Source organism: Trachypithecus francoisi, unplaced genomic scaffold (genome assembly GCF_009764315.1).
Source record: "Trachypithecus francoisi isolate TF-2019V2 unplaced genomic scaffold, Tfra_2.0 Lachesis_group2, whole genome shotgun sequence".
In the NCBI taxonomy this organism is placed as follows: domain Eukaryota; kingdom Metazoa; phylum Chordata; class Mammalia; order Primates; family Cercopithecidae; genus Trachypithecus; species Trachypithecus francoisi.
Window position 1 is genome coordinate 163,891,227 of NW_022681465.1, and position 12,764 is coordinate 163,903,990.

A 12,764-nucleotide genomic window follows, 5' to 3' on the forward strand; every position below is an offset into this window, starting at 1 on the left:
TACAACCAATATGGAAAACAGTATGAATATTTCTCAAAAAATTACAAATAAAACTCCCATGTGATTCAGCAATTCCACTACAGAGCATTTATTCAAAGGAAATTATTATATCAGAGGGACACCTGCACCATCATGTTTATAGCAGCACTTTTCACCAGAGCAAAGATATGGAATCAACCTAAGCATTCATCACTGGATGAATGGATTAAAACAATGTGATTTTATATACACAATGAAATACTACTTGGTTATAAAAAAAGAATAAAATACTGTCAACTGCAGCAACATGGGTAGAACTGGAGGGTATTTATGTTAAGTGACATGAGTTAGGCACGTATAGAAAGTATTTTATGATCTCATTTAGACGTTGATAAAAATTGATCTCGTGGAGTGAGAGAGTAGAATAAGAGTTACCAAAGGTTGGGAAGGATGTTTGACCATAGTGGAGGATGAAGAGAAGTTACTTAATGGGTACAAACATACAGTTAGATAGAAGGAATAAGTTTCAATGTTTGATAACAGAGTAGAGTGACTATAGTTAACAACAAGGTATTTTATATTTCAAAATAACTAGAAGAGAGGACTTGAAATATTTTTAACACACTGAAATGATAGTCAAGATGTGAGGGATACCCTAAATGCCTTGACTTGATCATTACACATTCTATGCATGTAACTAAATGTCACATGTCCCATAAAAATGTACAAATATTATATATTAATGAAAACTTTTTTAAAAAGTTCACATGAAAATTCAGAGGCAAATAATATAACGCGTGGGACATATGTAAAGAATTTTTGTAACTCATTAGTTAAAAACATAAGTAACTTAATTAAAAACTGGGCAAAGGAATTGAACAGATATTTCTCCAAAGATGATATGCAAAAGGCAAATAAGCACATGGAAATGGCTCATCATTATTAACCATTAGGAAAATGCAAACCAAGTTATAATATGATACCACTTCACACCTACAAGCAAAAAGAAAGCAGATAATAATGAATGAAGGTGAGGATGTGGTGTATATGAGGAAAAACCCTCATACATTGCTAGTGGGGATGTAAATTATTACAGCTGCTTTGAAAAACAATTTGTCAGTTCCTCAACAAGTTAAACATAGAATTACCATAGGACTCAGCAATTCCACTTCTAGGTATATATCTAAGAGAAATGAAAACATATGTCTACACAAAATGAATACCTGAATGTTCATGGCAACTTTATTTATAATAACCAAAAATTAAAAAATGGAAATAACCCAAGTATTCATCGACTGATGAATGGATAAACTGTGGTATATCCACACAACAGAATATTATTTAGCAATTAAAAGGAATGAAGTGCTGATACATGCCCCAACATGAATGAACCTTGAAAATATAAACTAAGTGAAAGAAGCCAGACACAAAGAACCACATATTTTATGATTCTATTTATATGAAATGTCCAGAATAAACAAATGTATAGAAACAGAAATGAGATCAGTGGTTGCCTAGGGCTTGGAGAGGAGTAGGAAGAATGATTGCTAATAGGCTGGAATTTCCTTTGGGGGGATGAAAATGTTCTGAAATCAGTTTGTAGTTATGGCTGCATAACTATAACTTGTGACTATACTAAAATCATCTGAGTTTTACACTTTATATGTGTGAATTGTGTGGCATTTGAATCATATCTCAGAAAAGCTGCTTATAAATATACAATAAAATTCTGAGTACAGTTGATACACACCACGCTTTTGAAATCTGAAAAGAGGAAAGCAGACATCAATTTTCCATTGCAATTTATAATATTGATATTGCCTGTTGTCTTTAGAAAAACTGAAAATAGGTAGCAAATTATTGCACTTAACACTTCAATCATGAATTTTCCTAATGTCAAACAGAATACAAATAAGTAGAAGTTCAGTGTATGCAAAAATATACTTCCTTTTTTCTATATCAAAAAGACATTTTACAGAATATTCCAAATATGTATAGTTCTTGGTATCAATGGAAACAAAATGTTCTAAGAACACGTTTTCAAAACAAAATTTCTCGTTTTATTTATACTAAGTTTCTGTAACATAATTGTTACATGGACGGCTTTTTTCTGTGACATGTACCTATAAGAATGGACATGCTCTCTAGGGTGTTCTTAGAATTCAGTGATATCCGAGATCACGTTATCACTACTTATCAAATTATTCATTATATTCTGTTTAGTGTAAGATTTACAGGAAATGTTGGTTGACAAATACGAGGTTATGTGGTTTGGCAGTCAGAAATCTGTCAGATGGTTTTGTTTAGATTGGATTTCCTTTTTTAAAAAAAAAATCTATGTTCAGAGTCTTCACATTACCAAAGACCTCCCAGTCTTTCTCTTTTTTTTTGCCCTTTGAAGTCACACTTGACAATCCCCCTGTTTCCACAGTGATCTTCCTCCGCCTGCATTCTTCACATTCTTCCTCCTTCCTCCATGATCCTTCCTTCCCAGACTCCTGTTCTGCTTTTCTTCCTCTGACTTTTTCTTAGATGTTGATGAGTATCATGGTTCCCTCCTTCAATTCTGGTCTTTTCATTTATCTGCTTTGGAAATCTCATATGTTGCCATAACTTCAAAGGCAATCTTTATACTTGGTGATAAACCACAAATGTCCATCTTTATAACTTACCTCTTTGCTAAGTTTCATACCCAAATTTTTAGCTCTGTAGATTAGAATTTTTACTGGTTTCTTTCAAACATCTCAGGATCAAAATGTCCAAAGCTCAACTTAACTGTAAAACGTGTTCTTCCATTTGTGTTCCATTCTTTGTTAATAGCACTATGTCATCATCCTTGTCAATGAAAATACTAGCATGAGATTTCTTTCTGGTGGCAAAGTCCTTCCTGTTGATTTTTCCTTCAAATTATCTCCTGAATATATGTTCCCTTCCTCATCATAAAGCCTTTACTTCAAGCTCTCGACATTTATCCCTGGACTGTTATATCATCTGTCCACATTAAACACAAGGACTGTCTTTCTAAAATATTGATTTGCTTATGTAATTCTTTTGTTTAAACTCCTTCATAGACACTATTCATCACCTTCAGAATAAAAGCCACAGTCCTTGGCTTGGCTCTTCAGGATTTAGTATAAGCCTAACTAGCTAAGCTTATTGTCCATCCATTTCCCAGCTATTCTGGTACACTCTGCGTTCTTCAACTGTGGTGTATTTTCAGACCCAGTTGCCCATGCTGTTTGTTGTTGTTGTTGTTGTTTATTAGTTGGAAGCTAACTTCACTCCACTGGCCACACAAATTGGTTCAGGACTCCAGGCCTATACCAATCAGAACATTTTCCTGTCCAGAGGAATCATTCAAAAATTAGCATGTGACCCAATTCAAGACATTAGGACAAAAGAGATGATTTTCTGGGGGCTTCTGGAAAAGGTTTTCTTCCTCTCAGGACAGAGCACTGGAAGAGACACTCTCTTCCACTAGATGTCCCAGTCAAAGGAATAGCCTAAACCTGCTGTATGCATTTTGCTCCCATCAGGGAAGGCAGCTCAAGTCAAAATACAGAGGAAGGCCTAACTGAACATATCTCACAGAAACTGAGCCAGACACATTGGTTGAAACCACTTCTCGACTTCAGATATGACAGCTATTAAATTTCTGATTTATATCAGTTTAAATCAGTTTAAAGATATTTGCAGACCAAAGCTACAAACTGATATAGTTTCAAAAAAGGTCAAGGAGAGATGGGTGGCAGTTTATTCAGTGTGCAGAACATGGATGCAACCAATTCCCATTGTTAAGACTCTGCTTTTTCCCATGAGCAGACTTGTCATCTTTAGGCACACTTGTTTATACATAGGTAACATATGCTTTATATTTGTGGAGATACTACTTCCAAATCTGATTATGACATACAGTATTGAAGAACTAATATTCAAAAGAGCTAAATGCATGTATCCTTCTGAACATAAGTGTTAATGCTAAACTTAAATTGATGGATAAACACTGTGGTACAGACAGGAGGCAGGGAAATCCTGGGTCAAAGACAGGGGTGGGGTCCCTGGCAGGGCTCCACCCTCAAGCCTGGACCTGTGACCCTAAATGAGAACATGAATTCCTGTTTTCCTGCCCAAATGTTGCCTTTTCCAAAACCACCCTGGTCTGCCACACCCCCTACCCTGTACCCATAAAAACCCCAAGCTCCACTGGCAAAGGAGCAGAGCAGAGCACCATGGCAAGGTAGGAGAGAGGAAGCGTCTGAATGTTAAGAGGAGAAGAGGCAGCTGGACATCAGAGACTGCAGTTGGAGAGGAGTTCAGGTAGGGATGGCCAAACTGCAGGGGAAGATGATCTTCCCACCCCATCCCCTTTCCAGCTCCCCATCCCACTGAAAGCCACTTCCATTGCTCAATAAAATCCTCTGCATACACCATCCTTCAATTCCTTCACTTGACCTGGATGCCAGACAAGAATTTGGGTCACACTAGGCACTGAGCTTTTTAACATTTAAGCCATCTGTGAATGGCAAAGCTACAAGAGCATTGTTTGTAACAGACACCTTCTGGGGCTCCGGAGGTCGCCAGCAACACCTAGACACTGCCGTGGGCTGGTACAGGATTTGTTCTGCCAGCATCCGGAAACACTCACCCTGGCTCCTGCACCTGCTCACCTATGTGCTCCCCTCCCACAAAGGGTTTGAGGATGGCAGCCAAGTAAACAAGCCACCCCTGTCTCAAGTCCCGCGAGAGGCTCAAGGGAACTCTCCCGCCTCAACTGGGCATCATTGTATTAAAATGCAGGGGTTTTGGTCAGTATTTTGGGGTTTTGTTGTTGTTGTTTTAAAAAAGCACCTTATTTTTTGATTTTTAAAATATGGTAGATGTCTAGGACAAAAATAAAAGCATTTCTATTTTTTATACAAAAATGGAGAGTCTTTTATATATAATTATTTTGAAGCTAACCTTTTAGGGTTCCTACTCAATTATAAGGAGAATTGTGGAACACATAGTTTTTTTTTTTTTGGCACAATAAAATTTTTAACACAAAAACCACAAATTTTATGTCATTCCACATGTTCTTCTGTGTCCCAGATTTTTTTCTCCAAAAAAAGAAAATGCCAAACATCTTTTAATTTTCTATTCTTTTTATTGTCAGGAAGAGTTTTAAGACTAGGGCATAGGGAAGTTCTTTATTATGAAAGGAAATTCCTAGAAATAAAAGCCAATGTTTAAATGAAGAAGTTGAGTCTCTTAATGTTTAATATTTTGCATAAATCCTGGGCTCCATAAGCACCTCGATAATTCATATAATTTTAGATGTTAAGAGAGTGAGAAGGCAAGTTTTAGTTCTTCACTTTTTTAATGCTTGCTTTATCTTGTATCCTTCTTTTCTTTCTTTTCTTTTTCTCTTCCTTATCCAGAGGTGATGATACGTTTATGTTGTAATTAAAGTACAGCTGCTTAGTTTCATCTCTTCTGAATCCATGCTCAGTTGTATTAAGATGCACTGCACTAAGATAGCAACACAGGATGCAACAGGTTCTAATTTTGCACACATGGTTTTATTTTGTTGGATTAAGTCTGGTGGCAGCTCTTTGACCACATTTTGTATTTACTCCTCATGTAGTCAATTCATGTTAGAATTCTGATCTCTCTTGGGAAATTGGTAGATTTTTGATTTGTACCTCTGTGTTTTCAGTGGCTAAGTGTTAAGCCTCAAATGAAGATACTGTTTCAGAGAATGTCTGAATCTGGTAACTTTTTTTATAAGAACATGCCAAGAAAACACACATGTTTTTTATTTCATGATAAAGTTATTTGTCATGATAAAGCTTCTATCATGATAAAATTATTCATCATGATTAAAGCTTCTTTCATGATAAAGTTATTTCATGATAAAGCTTGTAGGCAAGAGTGACTTGTCAGAATAAATGGAAAAAAATAATGAATAGACCAATAAAAGAATGTAAGAAAGGCATTGGCAACCTTTTTCTTTTTAAGTGTGGGATTAAAAATATTTTATGTGTTTGTAATAAGAATATAATTATTTTTCCTTTTTTATTGGACATTTTAAAAAACCAAATGTAACTGAAAAAAGAGAAACTGAAAGTCAGCTTACTTTGACTTTTCAGTAATTATCTATATGTATGGCTCTTATTGTTGTTTGTTCTAGTTACTGGCTTTTGCTACCTCTGTTCCTTAAAAAAGACGGCCACCTCCCAGGATTTTGGCTGAATTTTTCTCACAATGACTCATTTCCTTTTTAAATGTATTAGCAATTAGCTCCCAGTTATCCCTAATTGCACCTTTGTTAGACTTTCCACCTCTCTCTGCTTACTGAACTAGAAGAGAAGTACATTAAAAGTTTATATAAATGACTGGGTTTTCTGCTTTAGGGATAATTTTTAAGAAAGCAGACTTTTCATTAATGGGAAAGGAAATAGACTATTTCCAGCATTGAGTATGCTGAATGGGTAACTGTAGGGAGGTACAACAGGAAAACTGGACACTGCCCAAAGCCTCCCAAGGAGGCTTTTTTGCCTTTTACCATGTTTCTGTATTATTTTAGATTAAAGTTATTCCCAGAATGTCAAATACACCCATATTCAAATGTAAGTACAAAAACATGTCCTGAAGCCAAGTTTTAAAAAAAGTTATTTGCCACTCTTCATTGCTTCAAATAGTGTGAAAATTAGTTATACATTTTCAAATACAGTTATTCTGTATTTTAAAATGTAATCCATTTATGTGTTTTTTAAGGCTCTAGTAGGATAATTCCCTAGTTGATATAGAATGGAAACTAAAACATTGACATCTTTACTTATTTCCAATTTAAATTGCATTTTTAAAAAAGGATATGGAGTTCTGCTTTAGTTGGCCTTGTTTTAACTGCCATGGGAGTTTACTTTCATCTCAGTTCCCATAGATATGTGTGAGAAATTCTTTGGGGCCTGAAACAAGAGTATCTTCAGGGTTATATGATCTGACCTAATCAACCATGAATGCTCTCAGACTCTTAAAAAAAAAAATCTCTTTTAAAAGCTATTTAATGAAGGCCTTTCTCAATCATCTTCTCCTTCTTCCCTTGATTAGACATTGATGAGTGCAGCATCATTCCTGGGATATGTGAAACTGGCGAATGTTCCAACACCGTGGGAAGCTATTTTTGTGTTTGTCCACGTGGATATGTAACCTCAACAGATGGCTCTCGGTGCATCGGTAAGCCTCGCATTTTGAAGGCTCAATACACTGGGTCTTTATAATGACAAAACAGCCCAAACAGGCATGAAGATGGCAATGATTCTAAAATATTGAGGAAATGGCTGAATGAGTTGTTTAATGTAAACCGTACCAGTATTGAGGGACTGATAGACCAAGTATTCTTTGCAAAGACTTCAGTTTCAGAAGCCAACTGAGTTTGTTTTATGTTGTCAGAGTCATTTTGGGAGTAAAGAAAGACACAAAGGCATGAGAAAAATTTTTTAAAATCTGCTTTGGGAGACAGAATACAGTAATTAAAGGTTCTTTTGTTGCTATGAATCATGAATGTAGTCAACATCTTATTTAGTTAGAACTTGTTTATTCTATTGAAAATAGTTACTATACAAAAAAGACACCTTTAATTTTGTGTTTAAATATATTCAAATTAAAACCATGGTATACTCTCCCTTATTTATTTAGAAAGATGAAATAGTCCTTCACAGTCATGGCAAAGGTAATCTGTTATTGAGCAAGGCTTAGACACTTGTCTTATTGTGAGCATAGAGATTATGAAGTGTCTTTTGATACATAATCACAGCACAGTGAGCTAACCTCACATTTCTCTTCCTGAGCATTTAACCTAGTCTGTTCCAATTTTAAGCTGACAATAGGTAGAAAGAGAGGAAAACAGATGCACTGTTAGCTTTACTGGCACTAAAGATTCATGTAGTGCAGGAATTAGGGCAATTAATCCAATACTTAAAGAATGGTGTTGTTTTGTCCACTAGAGGGTGACGGTTTGGGCAGTGTCTCTCTCTCTCCCCAAGCCAGGCAATTAGTATGTCAGCAAGCTAACTGCCAGAATCTCTGTAGGTCTTCATGATTCCCTAATGATTCTCATGCGCCCAAGAGAAATGGGTTGATGAGATGGAAATACAGAGTCGAGGATGTAAGCTAGAAGTCCTAGGCCACCAATAAAAGGACTGTGGCCTGAATGTATTTGATTAAATGTACTGATATATCAGGTCATCCAACAGTAAACATAAGAGATACACATCCTGCCTTCAGAATGCCATATTGTCATCATAAATAACAGTAGAAGCCTAGTAATAGAAGAAACAGTGGTAGTAGTAAAAATAACAGCTATCATTTAAGATATTACACACACCATGTGTGAGGCACTGGGCTTCTCCACTACCTCATTATCTCATAGCTGTGAAGAGTCAGGCAAGCTACCATCTTCTCTATACTTCAGTTTCTTCTAATAAGTGTCCAGTAAAATATTCTTCATTATTATTCTTATTAAGAGGAGCAGGAGGATATGCCTGCTTTGGACCTATATAATATGTCATATGGTCCTTATAGTAGCCCTGTGAGATAAGTATAGTTACTCCAAATTTACAGATCAAAGAAATATGTTTAGAGAGGTTAAGTGACTCACACAGTGTTTTTCAGCCAATAAATGGTGCCAGGATTCAAATCCTGACCTCTCTGACTCCAGCCTCTGTGCTAGTGTGACACTGAACTGCCACTTACCCACTTTAAGGCTGTGGAGATGCTGTGGCCAGATGTCAGGGCCTCCAGCATGAGTGGTTTCTTCACTGTCATGCTAACAGCCTGCTTTGAGAAGTAAGATGTCTGTTGGGCGTCTCATGTCATGTCTTTGAATGAGAATTGTTTGTGTTTTACAGATGAATCAGAGTTCCTATCTTGCATTAGGTAAATCATTTTTTTGTGAAATATTAAGTCTCTGCAACTGAGCAAATAAACTATTCTAGGGTCACTGTGGCCAGTTGGCTCACGGCATAGTAAGTTTGATTCATTTAATATCCTAGTTCCCCCTTATCCACGGTTTCACTTTCCATGGTTTTGTTTTCTACAATTCCCACCGTTATTCAAAAATATTAGCTGGAACATTCCAGAAATAAACAATTCATAAATTTTAAATTGTGCACTGTTCTGAGTAGCACGGTGAACTTTCACACCAGCCCGTCCAGGATGTGACTCCTCCTTTGTCCAGCATGTCCATGCTGTATAGGCTCCACACCCACTAGTCACTTAGTAGCCATCTCAGATTTCACACTGGCTGACAGTATTGCAGTGCTTACGTGCAAGTGATCTTATTATACTTCATCATGGCCCCTGAACTCAAGAGTATTGATGCTAGCAGTTCGGATATATATAAAATGAGAAGCCATAAAGTACTTCTTTTAAGTGAAAAGGTGGAAGTTCTCTACTTAGCAAGGAAAGAAAAGAAATCGTATGCTGAGGATGCTGAGATCTATGGTAAGAACAAATCTACCCATGAAATTGTGAAGGAAGAGAAAGAATTTCATGTTAGTTTTGCTGTTGCACCTCACACTGCAAAAGTTACAGCCACAATGTGTGATAAGTGTAGTTAAGAAGGAAAAAGAATTAAATTTGTGGGTGGAAGATATGAACAGAAACGTGTTCAAATTGAAAGCAGTTGGATTCAGCACCATTCAAGGTTTCAGGCATCCACTGGAGATCTTAAAACATACCCCCCGCAGATAAGGGAGGACTACTGTATAATTTGGCCGTCAGCTTTCTATTAAGGTTGAAAATTACTGCCACTACCTACACTTGACTTGATTTTCTTGAACTCTATAGGAAAATAATATATTTATGCACACGTGCATATGCGAACACAAAATTATCAGCTTGGAATAGGTATAGATTCAACTCTGTAGGAGAAACGTCACCATGGGAGTCATCATTGAACACTGCTGTCTGGGTGCTGTAGAGCCTGGCTTCAGGAAACTTGTCTCCTAGAATATCACTAGAAGAAATATGACTGGAGAAGGAAGTGAGGTTATTATTGTGAAGTTTGGGAAATACCAAATATGGCACATCTATTTTATTTGGTAGTCAATGTGGAGTAATTGAAGGCCTTTGAGAACAAATTGGAATGCGGGGTTGGGGGCTTGAGAATAGAGAGAAATGAAACTAGTTATGAGGCAGAATTTGCCAAAATAAGTTTCAGTGTTTTACTTCCCATTTCTAAATTGTTTCTCTTTATTTTCTCACTTACATTTCAAAATCTTTCTCTAGTCAAACAAAACTTGCATTCATATTTTTGTTTTGCATTGGAAAAGAAGCATGAATCCTCATTTTATTCAGATAAGACTAACATACCTAATGATTTACTAAGGTGGTTTTTCTTCAATGGAAGATTTGATTTACCATGAAATTAAGATAAACTCTTTTTATCTCTTGCCTCCTTATGTTATAAAGTCCTAAGTCTCTACTCAGACATCCAGAGCCCTTTACACCCTGACCTAACTTGTATTCCGGACTCATCTCTAACCACTTGCCTCCTCATACGCATATTTCCCTCATTGCTGTACACGACCACACTGCCATGCCTTTGCCGACAGTACCCCCTCTGCCTGAAGCATCTTGATTTTCCCCTTCTATGCTCATTAAAATCCAGCTCATCCTTTAAGTCCCAAATTAGGTATCACTTTTCTTTTTTTTTTTTTGAGATGCAGTCTAGCCGTGTCATCCAGGCTGGAATATAGTGGCGCCATCTCAGCTCACTGCAACCTCTGCCTCCTGGGTTCAAGTGATTGTCCCACCTGAGCCTCCTGAGTAACTGGTGTTACAGGCATTCACCACTACGCCGGCTAATTTTTGTATTTTTAGTAGAGACAGGGTTTTCCCATGTGAGCCAGGCTGGTCTCGAACTCCTAACCTCAGGTAATCCACCTGCCTCGGCCTCCCAAAGTGCTGGAATTAAAGGCATGAGCCATGACCTCTGGCCAGTATCACTTTTCCTTATAGCCATTTCACCTAACCTGCATTTTCTTCTTGGGCAAAATTAATCAGCCCCACCCATAATATGTTTCCATTTGCTTCATTTTAGGGTTCACTGCATTGTCACAGGTACTTGTGCGTTACTCACTGGCTAGACTGTGGGCTGTGTTAGGCCCTGTCTTATGCAGCTTCATGGACCCTGGGCTTTATGTAATAAGCATCTTGCATAAAAGTTTGTGTTCAGTAAATATTTTCTGAACGAACAGAAAAAAACAATGAATGAATGAGATGATATTGATGTAAGAACTTCGTGTTGATTATGCAGCCTTGCAGCCTTTGGCATCTCTTTGGACATGATGTTGTGCCACTGAATACGGTCCTGGATGCTCATAAGGCAAGAGCTAACTTGAGGTTCGGAAAGCTAAGTCCTGCGCTAACCAGAAGTCCCATTCATTTCACTATCAACATCCTGAACATTAGGAACAAAGGGGGGGTCTCTAGGGAATGGAGAATGGCTCTCCAGAATTACAAAACCAGTGTTAGAATTAAGTAAGCAGCTTAAAAATGTTTTGAATAACTGTGCTATATTTGGAATATGTATGTGTTTTCCATACATGAGAAAAAATTAATCTAACATTTTAATGTGAATGAGATCTTTGATTTTTAAAATTCCGAGTCTGTATTTTCTCAGATTAAATTTATTTGGTTGAATTATATATGTTGGAGATATTCCCACGCTATTTATTTTCTAACCACATGTATGCTAATGATAAAGAGTTGGATGACTTAGAGCTTTTTTCATACTAAACTGTGTGTTATCTGCAGCTTTATTCTGAGAGCTCACATGTGCTGAAAGTAACATTTGCTGAATGTTGCCTTAATTCCTTATTCTAGTTAACACAGACATTCTGAGTGTATACCACATGATAAAGCATCAATAAACTTGATCCTGTTTCTTTTGTGTGCCGGAAAACAGTTTCACTTGGCAGGAGAGTTTAACTGGGCAATTTAATTATAAGACACGATAATTTTCCGCTTTCATTGTATACTAAATATAAAAGTCAAATTTCTGATTTTGTTTATCTATTTAGTGTGTTTAACCATCTTTTTAAATATCCAGGAAAGAACTTTTTTTAGCATAGAGCACTAACATATGCCAGTTCCCCCCCAAAAAAGGAGTTAAAACGTGCCTAATAATATTTCTCTGAAAAGCATTTTAAATAGTAATACTTAATGAGCCTTAAGTAATTTTGGAAGTAACTCTCATGGTCATGTCCAAGGAATGATTAATACCTAATTTCCACATTGTTATATAGGCACAGAAGAATGGCTGGCAGCCAGCAATAAATAACGCATTGGCAAAGAGCAGTGAGCAACTTCTGTGTGCAGGATAATGTGTCTGCTGCTATTGTGTACACAGAGTGAGAAAGGACCCTAAGCACAGGACCCAAAAGTGCCAGTTAGGTTCAGAAAATGAGATTAAGCATTTAGAAATTCTTCCAGTAATATGATGGTGCCGCAGCGTGCTAAGGCATTTCCTCAAGCCTTCCAAACGTGTTAGTGCACAATACTGCTGTGGAGTATTCTTGAAAAAACAAAACCTGGCCGGCACGGTGGCTCATGTCTGTAATCCCAGCACTTTGGGAGGCTGAGGCAGGTGGATCCAGCCGGGCGTGGTGGCGGGCGCCTATGGTCCCAGCTACACGGGAGGCTGAGGCGGGAGAATGACGTGAACCCGGGAGGCGGAGCTTACAGTGAGTGGAGGTCGCACCACTGCACTCCAGCCTGGGTGACAGAGTGAGACTCCGTCT

The 12,764-nt window shown here is 37.3% G+C and overlaps 1 protein-coding gene across 1 annotated transcript in view; it reads left to right on the forward strand.

Annotated features, from left to right (window-relative positions):
• Window positions 1–12,764, forward strand: part of FBN2 (fibrillin 2) — a 285,838-nt gene that overhangs the window by 126,446 nt on the left and 146,628 nt on the right. The window contains exon 8 of the mRNA XM_033181363.1: window positions 7,069–7,194. Within this exon, the coding sequence (XP_033037254.1) occupies window positions 7,069–7,194 (126 nt within the window). The remainder of the gene's footprint in view (window positions 1–7,068; window positions 7,195–12,764) is intronic.